This window comes from Protomyctophum parallelum, assembly GCF_964188405.1.
Source record: "Protomyctophum parallelum genome assembly, chromosome: 4".
Lineage (NCBI taxonomy): Eukaryota > Metazoa > Chordata > Actinopteri > Myctophiformes > Myctophidae > Protomyctophum > Protomyctophum parallelum.
In genome coordinates, this window is record NC_139700.1 from 55,675,348 (window position 1) to 55,686,141 (window position 10,794).

Consider the following 10,794-nt stretch of genomic DNA (forward strand, 5'->3'; position numbering starts at 1 on the left):
TACGTTTTAGGTTTTGCGAATATTGGAAAATGTAGTACTGAAATCAACCAGCAGGTGGAGCAGTTGAGTATGTTTTTTATAATTGGCCTGAACCCTGCACTGCATGTGCTAATAAAAAGTATTTATGCTCAAATTTTTAAATTATATAGTTATATATGTTATATAGCCTATAAAGGTTTAAGGGGATATGATGGACATATAGTGTGTGCCCTGATATAAAATACCACTGTGAATATGTGAATCAAATCCCTAGGAAGGTGATTAAACAAAGGGGAATCACCCTCCCCTATTAATTAACATCACATTTACCTCATTATTATTTATTCCTAACTTTAATCTGGTCGTGTTTTTAAGTGATGTGAGAAAAACTTTCCCCAAAAATCGCGATAAATCATTGAATGCTCTGAGGTTTGAACTCACGGCCAATGCGTAAAATGGACTTGCAGTCTAACGCCTAAAAGATCAAGCTATTGAAACTTGTGTAAACAACAGCTGATCTCCAGGCTCAAAGGTCTTGTACATCGCATAAAGTATGCATAGCTGGATAATGGACTCGTAGTCTAACATCTAACACAGTAAGCTAATAATCTATCTGACTGCTATTATTTACTGTGCATCGAAATGGAACAACTTCCCTTTCCCAAAACGTAGAAAAGCTTCTCTTCTCTCGCAATCTCTCTCTCTCTAGTTGCGGTGAGAGCGCTGAATATCTACCAAAGAAAATGTTCCTAAATCTGTGACATTTTACCGATTCCGTGTGATCATGATATAAAACAAAAAATCGTTCCTGTGTTGTGTTGTAGAAGAACACAAGAATCTGGTCGCGTTTTTAAGTGATGTGAGAAAAACAAAAATCTAAGCATTCTGTTGCAGTCACTTTGAGAAAAAGGGTCAGTGTCATTATATTTTGAAAATACTTTAAAATGAAATGGATCATGGATGTTTTGTGATAAAAAGACAAGCATTAATTTCAAAGAATTTGCATTTATTTCTGTGTAAAATTTGAAAACAAACGGAAATATAAAATACAAAATGATATACAGTAGACTTGAGCCGTGTCAAGTGTAAAAAGCATAAAAAGTATATATACAGTAGGCCGTGTCAAATGTGCCAAAAAATATAACATCTGATACAATCTGATTCAAGCATTTTGAGAGAAAAAAAATCACCCGTGTGAAGTGAGTGGCGCAGAGCTACATATCACGGTACAAATAAAGTAGCTGCAGTCCATAGCAGTCTGATTACTTCCCACTTGGTCGCCCTCCATTTTTAATAACAATCCGGCAAACACTGTGCAAGTGATTAATGTAGATATTGCATCTCTCTGTGGTCAAAACTGTGTTCCAAAACGTCTCAATCGCGTGGACAAGTTCATCTTTGGTGGTGGGTTTAGCGACGCCTTTCACAAATGCTTTGAGATCTTTCCAGACGAGTTCAATAGGGTTGAAATCTGGTGACTCCGCTGGGGTGCGCTGCCAATTAATTCCAGCGCGTTCAATGGCAAGGCGAGAGGCAGTGTGCTTGGGGTCGTTGTCTTGGAAAAAACGATGTGTTTTCAATTTCCATTCCTTCTTCATAAAGGGCTCAGCAGTGTTTTTAATCACTTCCTCTTCAAAAAACACACGATCCATAATTCCTTCAAAGATATAAAGAGGGCCAGGTCCACAGCGAGAAATGCCTCCCCAGACATGGAGCTTCAAGGGATGTTTTGGCTGGCATTTGGAAACCTCGTGATCTTTGTGGCGGTAGCATTTGTCTGCGAAGGCCTGCATCGCAACTGTAGTTTCGTCTGTAAACAGGACGTCATGCCAATTTTCACCAGAATCCAGCCAGGACTGCGCCTGCTGCACGCGCAAAATCTTATTTTTGTCACGTGTCATTGGCAAAGTTCTGTAAATAAAAGAACAGTAATTTTAGTAAATAGTAAATACATCCTCCAAACAGTGTCACATTACAGAAATGTTTCTTTTCTCTTTTTCTATAATTACCGGGTCTTTCCGTGTCTCCACTGAAGTTTTTTCAGAGCTCTTTTAAGCGTCCGCACTCCCAAGCTGATATTGTGCCTGGATGCCAGCAGTTCCTTTATTTTTGGCGTCGTCAGTTCATCATTCTCCATGAGCAGAGCATGGATAATTTGCAGGACCTCACTGCAAAGAGAAAAACAAATACTGCTTTAATGTTTGTTTTTTGTTTTGTTTTACACATAGCCTACACACACAAACACAATGAATTTGATCAAATTAATACAGAATGTCGGCTTACCTGGTCAATTTTCGTGCAAGCCTGGGTTTGTGTGCGAGTCGCGCTACTTTATATCTCAATAGCGTTCTCTTCGTCACGTCAATCCCAGAGTCTTGTAAGATCTTCTGTATGTATTTGATTTTGTAGCCTCGTTCCCATAAGCTACGGATCTGCTCACCCGTTTGACAATTGATCTTCGTCATGATGTCAGTATGTTGGCTACAATTAAGAATTGAACCTTATTATACAGTATTTTCTGTGTTGGCCACACCCCCTGGATAGGGTGAATGACAATGAACCATGAATGTATCAATTGGTCTTGAGTGGTCTATCAGAAGCATAGTCATAGTGAGCATAACATTATAATGTTACAATGGAGTCAATGTGTCCAGCCTGGGCGTGGTGCTGATTGATTGCGTTTTGAGAATGTTTCAAATTAGCATTCTATAGAGATGCAGAGAGAGAGCGATGCATGGTCACACACACACACATGGCCCTGCACATTCCTCCCTCAGACACTAGCCTACAATATTGTTCATATATCACTGTTAACAACATTAAAACTTATCATATGTTGCATTAAATGCAGCGAGCATGCGCCGCTGCATTCTGTCAGAATCTCATGTGTGTGTGTGTGTGTGTGTGGGGGGGGGGGTGTCGCACGCGTGCGTGCGTGCGAACTTCATGACAGTGGTGCAGCATTACATTGTATTTTGATTTGAAATAAATAATGATGAATAAATGTCTATACTGTTGCTTGTGTGTGTGTTTTTTTAGACAATAGACCACTTAATTAACCCTAAAAATATATAGACCTACACAGCAAAAATGGGAGAGTTAAAATTCCAGGGTTAAACATTGCAGAGTTGATTTCAACTCCAAAAGTGTCATTTTAACACCTTCAGATTTAAATTGGGTTCAGTGTTGGAGTCATTTGAAAGAGTTGATCACGCCAGTGTTACCAAACTCAGCCTAGAGTTAATTCCACCCCAAAAGTGTAGTTTTAACACTATCTGGTGTAATGGTTAAGTGTTTGGAGTTGTTTTAAATAGTTGATTAAATCCAGAGTTGATTTCCACTCCCAAAGTGTAATTTCAACATTTTCTGATTTAATTTTCTTTTCTTTTTTCTTGTTGGGGGGAGGGGGGTCTCACTTGATGCAGAAGGCCTCAAATCGAAGCCTGCTCTATAAATGTCTATACTGTTGCTTGTGTGTGTGTTTTTTTAGACAATAGACCACTTAATTAACCCTAAAAATATATAGACCTACACAGCAAAAATGGGAGAGTTAAAATTCCAGGGTTAAACATTGCAGAGTTGATTTCAACTCCCACCCTGAACCCTGAACGCGTCAATATAACTCTAACCCTAACACAGCCACCAAAACGTGCAAAATATGCTCCGTTCATTGGCTCACTGTATATTGCATCTTTTCCCTTTTTTGCTTCCCATATGATGAATTCCTGTTCTGTACTTTATACTTTATACTAAATAATAATGATATCTCAAACTTATATACAGTAGCGCTTTTCTGAGTACCCAAAGACGCTTTACATGGGGCTTTACAGAGGTAAAATAAATTAAAAACAACTTTAATAGAAAAATGAAAAATAACACTAAAAGCTAAAGAACATTAAAAGACAGTGACATATACTGTAGCAAACAACACTACAGTATAACCGGTTTGGCAAATTAAACCCCCAGAGATCTCCACGCCCCTGCACCCGCCCACTGGGATAGTATAAAGCATGAATGAATTGATCCAATCATTAATCATGGAACTAAGCAATTTCTATGGTCAAGCGAACACCGACGTCGGAAAGATGCCCCGAAAAGCTGCACCACAGCCGTTGCGTCAGCGTCCAAAGAGGTCAACAACAGCTAGAAAATCTTCAACGAAACAGCTGGCAGGACCGTCGGTGTCGCCGGTGACGCCAGTCCAAGCCAGAAAGACACGCACCAGGACAAGATGTGTCCCCAGCACGACCGAGGGCCTGGCTAGACCAACTAAACCAACAACCATACGCATGGTTAAGAAAAAAGCGGGTAAAACTGTACTCCGTCCGCCTAATAGAAACCCACAGGGTGGCAACTATGGCACCATGATGCAATACAGTAAACTGAACATCGCCGCGGAACGACGAGTTGCTCGCAAAATGGACGAAATACATGCCTTGCGTAAGAGTGCAGAGACGCAAAAAGGAACTATTTCTGCACTTGAAGCTGAGCTTTCCCGTCTGCAAGAGTCACAGAACGAGCATGATGGACAGATATCGTCACAGAGGGATGTCAGCGCAGCCATAGAGGCCCGGAGAGAGAGAGACATTTTCAACCTGGCAAAAGTGCACAGACAAGCGCTGAAAGAATTGGATGCCAATCACGCACTCATCGTGCATGACCTCAAACAGGAGGTTACTAGACGGGACATGGCTATACTAGATCTGCAAAGGGACAATAGGCGGCTTATGTCCGAAAAAGCAGAGCTCGAGACTGAAAACATTCGTGTGCTACGCCTTAGTGCAGGAGTTCCTGCACAACGCCCTTCCGTGTTCCTGGAAGTTACTGTGCCGCGCCCAGATGTGGATATCCGAGTCTTCACAGAACCAGAGATGGACCGCATGAAGCGCCTGGCGGAGGGCGATGTTGGTACACTCGGCAGTTTGATTTTCCGATGTGCAATAACACTGCATACATACAGATTGTGGGCTGAAACCACGAACTGGGATGGTAAAAGGAACAAGTTTGCTCTACCACAAAACCTGAGAGACTGCATTATGGGTCATGTTAACACTGCATTCCCCATTAATTCCCAGAAAGCAAATGAAAAAGCAGTCAAAATTAAAGTGAACGATTATCTCCGCAACCCAAGAAAGGGGTTGTCCCTATTTTAGCATTGGAAAAAACGATTTACCTGCTCCAACTGTATACTTGTTAAACCTTTTTACACTTTTGTATTTTTTTGGCACGGCTGAAGTCAACTGTATAGTTTTGTTACCTTTTTACACTTTTTTTATATCTTTTTTGGCACGGCTGAAGTCAACTGTATAGTTTTGTATAGTGCAAGTGAACTTTGTATTTTATATTTCCAATATTCACAGAAATAAATGCAATGCAAATTGAATTCATTGAAATGAATGCGTGTCTTTTTTTATTACATAAGAAGCCTTCAAGAATGTAGATTGGCTATTCTCTCTCTCTCTCTCTCTCTCTCTCTCTCTCATACTGCAAGACGGTATCATGTCATTATAACGTGCTCAAAAACACTTGTTGCTGCTCACATCAGTTGCGGTGAGAGCGCCGAATATAAAATAGAAATCTGTGACATTTTTCCGATTCCGTCCCGTTATGTTAGAAACGGGGCTGAAACCCCTCCAATGTTTTCACAGAAATAAATGCAATGCAAATTGAATTAATTGAAATTAATGCGTGTCTTTTTTTATTACATAAGAAGCAATTAAAATAGCTTGTGTTTAAGTGTGGGGGCCAGACCTTATAATATTATATTTATTGGCTACTTCGGTATGCATTTATTTGACAAAACCCCTCCTATTTAAATAAACGGAGAGCGGCGTTTAATCTATATTAATCCATTTCACCACTAATATGACTGTAAAATCCGGGATTCGAACTGGGAGCTACAAAAAGAAGTATGCTTAAATCGAAAGCACTTACCACTGGGCTACGACGACGCCTTAACATAAAGACAGAGCGCATGGTAGATATAAAGCACAATGGTTGTAATCATGTTAAAAAAAAAATCGTTCCTGTGTTGTAGAAGAACACAAGAACGCTGGTGGAATAAATTTATTTTTCACGTCACATCATTAACAACTATTAGTGTTATCTTACATGTTTCTACATTTGTAGAATATATTATTATTAGTTGTTAATGACGTGACGTGACGTAATAAAAAGACCAAGCACCAAGACCAAGCACCAAGAGAGAGAGAGAGAGAGAGAATGACTTTGTCATTCTCTCTCTCTCTCTCTCTCTCTCTCTCTCTCTCTCTCTCTCTCTCTCTCCGCTTTCAATTTAAAGGGCTTTAATGGCATGAGAAAACATACGTTTACGTTTCAGTGGTCTCAGATTTTTATATAGCTCTCTACTCCCCCTAGTGGACATAATATATACATTGTGAAATGCGCAGATCACGCAGTCCTCGCCAAAATGAATCAGACAGAATCATTGGCACTCAACTGTAGCTACATGTTTAAGCAGTTATTTCATATTTACATGTCTTCTGTGGTCTCTAACATTACACCTAGCTACATGTTTAAGCATTTATTTCATATTTACATGTCTTCTGTGGTCTCTAACATTACACCTATAGCTACATGTTTAAGCATTTATTTCATAAATCGCTGTGTGTGTGTGTGTGTGTGTGTGTGTGTGTGTGTGTGTGTGTGTGTGTGTGTGTGTGTGTGTGTGTGCGTGTGTGTGCACGTGTGTGCGTGCGTGTGTGTGTGCACCTTGAAAAATGCACTCACTTGTAAACAAAAGGGAGTTTCTGAACAAAGATGCATATGGATTTTTACACGAAGAGTGACTTATTTCTCCCATTTCTCTTCCCGGCGTTCCAATGTGACATCCAATTATTGCTTGTTTTCATACATGGAGCAAAACGCCGTCCTTTGTGCTCCGTGCGGCTGATGGACGCCTAAACGCTACACAATCACAGAGCCTCCTTTGTGCTCCGTGCGGCTGATGGACGCCTAAACGCTTCACAATCACAGAGCCTCCTTTGTGCTGCGTGTGGCTGATGGACGCCTAAACGCTTCACAATCACAGAGCCTCCTTTGTGCTGCGTGTGGCTGATGGACGCCTAAACGCTTCACAATCACAGAGCCTCCTTTGTGCTGCGTGTGGCTGATGGACACCTAAACGCTACACAATCACAGAGCCTCCTTTGTGCTCCGTGCGGCTGATGGACACCTAAACGCTTCACAATCACAGAGCCTCCTTTGTGCTCCGTGCGGCTGATGGACACCTAAACGCTTCACAATCACAGAGCCTCCTTTGTGCTGCGTGTGGCTGATGGACGCCTAAACGCTTCACAATCACAGAGCCTCCTTTGTGCTCCGTGCGGCTGATGGACACCTAAACGCTTCACAATCACAGAGCCTCCTTTGTGCTCCGTGCGGCTGATGGACACCTAAACGCTTCACAATCACAGAGCCTCCTTTGTGCTGCGTGTGGCTGATGGACACCTAAACGCTTCACAATCACAGAGCCTCCTTTGTGCTCCGTGTGGCTGATGGACACCTAAACGCTTCACAATCACAGAGCCTCCTTTGTGCTGCGTGTGGCTGATGGACACCTAAACGCTTCACAATCACAGAGCCTCCTTTGTGCTGCGTGTGGCTGATGGACGCCTAAACGCTTCACAATCACAGAGCCTCCTTTGTGCTGCGTGTGGCTGATGGACGCCTAAACGCTACACAATCACAGAGCCTCCTTTGTGCTGCGTGTGGCTGATGGACGCCTAAACGCTTCACAATCACAGAGCCTCCTTTGTGCTGCGTGTGGCTGATGGACGCCTAAACGCTTCACAATCACAGAGCCTCCTTTGTGCTGCGTGTGCCTGATGGACACCTAAACGCTACACAATCACAGAGCCTCCTTTGTGCTGCGTGTGGCTGATGGACGCCTAAACGCTTCACAATCACAGAGCCTCCTTTGTGCTGCGTGCGGCTGATGGACACCTAAACGCTTCACAATCACAGAGCCTCCTTTGTGCTGCGTGTGGCTGATGGACACCTAAACGCTACACAATCACAGAGCCGTGCATTCCTTCAGATTACCTCGTCACGTAGGAAGGAATTGACGAGATGACAAAAAATAAGATATCTACGTGCATTATTGATTCACGCGTGTAAAAACCAGGTCACTCGTCCCTCAGGTTATCAGCTATACGTGAGAGAGAATGGCCATGTTTTTTATAGGAGGCCCTGGAGATAAGGGGGAAGGAATAACAGGTCGCACGCAGAGGGAAGGAATAACACGTCGCACGCAGTCAATCGTCTGTGATATTGAAGGCTTGTACTAAACATGCAGTCTCCATGCACTGTTACCAACCGTATGTTGCAAAGCAAACACTAGCTGCATGATGCATATCTTGGCAAAGAAATATATACCATTACTGTAGCATAGATTCAGAATGTGGTGCTATGGTTTGGTTTGAGATTTAACCTTCAACAACTACAACCTTAAAGGTACACTTGAATAGGATAGGCCTGCCTACGGTACACTACAGTACAGTGTTGAATAGGATAGGCCTGCCTACGGTACACTACAGTACAGTGTTGAATAGGATAGGTCTGTCTACGGTACACTACAGTACAGTGTTGTATAGGATAGGTCTGTCTACGGTACACTACAGTACAGTGTTGATAGGCCTGCCTACGGTACGCTACAGTACAGTGTTGATAGGCCTGTCTACGGTACACTACAGTACAGTGTTGAATAGGATAGGTCTGCCTACGGTACGCTACAGTACAGTGTTGAATAGAATAGGTCTGCCTACGGTACGCTACAGTACAGTATTATTTTTGACAGCATTTTTTTGTCATAGTCTCTTGAATAGTATTCATTTAGTTTTAGTCACATTTTAGTCACCTGGAATGTTTTAGTGTTAGTCTAGTTTTAGTCTAATTTCATGAGATTTCAGTCGACTTAAATCTACAGTTGATTTACTCATAGCCATAGCCATTTCTTTTAGCCCAATGAGTGTTTTATTGTGCAAAACTAATGCTTGGAATGGATTCCAAATCAGTTTGAACCACATGTCACATGATATACTTAAAGCAAAAAGAAGGTTTGACATTGTTGACATTTTTTGCCTGCCATAGGATGTTAATGGTAGGGTCACAAGAAACCCCAATTTAAAAAAAAAACGAATTGCTCAATACCGACAGCCGGTCAGCAAGTGGATTCATGAATGCATGAATATAGACAATATTTTAGGCCAATAAAAACAAGACTATACAAAGTTTCCCACCCCACAAGATGATCCCAACACAGTGATGTAGTTCTCATAGTCACGTCACTATAGTTTGAAGGTGAAGAAGTCTTCTTCTTCCTTGGTGTGTCATCATCAGACATCCAGCTTAGTGGTCTCAGGTCCCACATCACAGAGGTCGGCCTGTGAAAGTGGTCTATGCGGGGGGGCAGGAGGTGATCATGTGGTAGGCGGTCTGCTCAAGCTCCCTGCACTTTGCCAGGCGCAACAGACAGATCCCTGGAGCTCTCTGGTCATTCGGGAATTCAGAGTGTTCATTCCAATAATTTAGAATTAACAGCCTGTATGCATGTACTGCATGACCGAAAGAATAAAGGTCGCGAATACAAGTGGCCGAAATGAGTTTTCTCCGACGGGTGGCTGGCGTCTCCCTTAGAGACAGGGTGAGAAGTTCAGTCACGCGGGAGAGACTCGGAGTAGAGCCGCTGCTCCTTCGCCTGGAAAGGAGCCAGGTTAGGTGGCTCGGGGCATCTGGTTAGGATGGTTCTCGGGCGTCTCCCTAGGGAGGTCCTCGAGGAATGTCCCACTGAGGCCCCTTTTCCACCGGTTGGTTCCCAGTGGGAACCGGTTCAGTTCTTTTAGGTTTTTAGTCCATGAGCCAGAGCTTCAAAATTGAAACGTTAATTATGAATTGAGTGGAGCAAAACCATACCTATATTAGATTGTTATCACCATTAAACTTCCCCAATTGAGTACTTACACGAAGACAATGATTTATTGTATTACAAATTTTACATTTTTTAATATGCAAATGAGGCATTATGTAGGAAAATATGCAAAATAATCGAAAATATGATAAAGCTACTACTGTGGAAGGGTTATCATGTATTAATTTACTTGTATTGATCCTATAAACAAATTAATATAGGGTATAGTTTGCCCACCAATTATGGAGCTCTGGCTCATGGACTAAAAACCAAAAAGAACTGAACCGGTTCCCACTGGGAACCAACCGGTGGAAAAGGGGTCTGAGAGGAGACCTTGGGCAGACCAAGGACCACGTCCCACTGGGAGGAGACCCCGGGGCAGACCAAGGACCACGTCCCACTGGGAGGATACCCCGGGGCAGACCAAGGACCACGTCCCACTGGGAGGAGACCCCGGGGCAGACCAAGGACCACGTCCCACTGGGAGGAGACCCCGGGGCAGACCAAGGACCACGTCCCACTGGGAGGAGACCCCGGGGCAGACCAAGGACCACGTCCCACTGGGAGGAGACCCCGGGGCAGACCAAGGACCACGTCCCACTGGGAGGAGACCTTGGGCAGACCAAGGACCACGTCCCACTGGGAGGAGACCTTGGGCAGACCAAGGACCACGTCCCACTGGGAGGAGACCCCGGGGCAGACCAAGGACCACGTCCCACTGGGAGCAGACCCCGGGGCAGACCAAGGACCACGTCCCACTGAGAGGAGACCCCGGGGCAGACCAAGGACCACGTCCCACTGGGAGGAGACCCCGGGGCAGACCAAGGACCACGTCCCACTGGGAGGAGACAGATTTATTATTATTTATTATTTTTAACTAAGTATTT

At 43.3% G+C, this 10,794-nt stretch overlaps 1 protein-coding gene across 1 annotated transcript; it reads right to left on the reverse strand.

Annotated features, from left to right (window-relative positions):
- Nucleotides 1–1,241: 1,241 nt before the first annotated feature.
- LOC310857285 (transposable element Tcb2 transposase) lies at nt 1,242–2,444 on the reverse strand (the record flags this gene model as incomplete). The annotated part of the gene is made up of 3 exons (XM_083762897.1): nt 1,242–1,890; nt 1,989–2,147; nt 2,263–2,444. The coding sequence occupies 3 exons, from the start codon at nt 2,442–2,444 to the stop codon at nt 1,242–1,244; spliced, it is 990 nt and encodes a 329-aa protein (XP_083619023.1).
- Nucleotides 2,445–10,794: the final 8,350 nt, after the last annotated feature.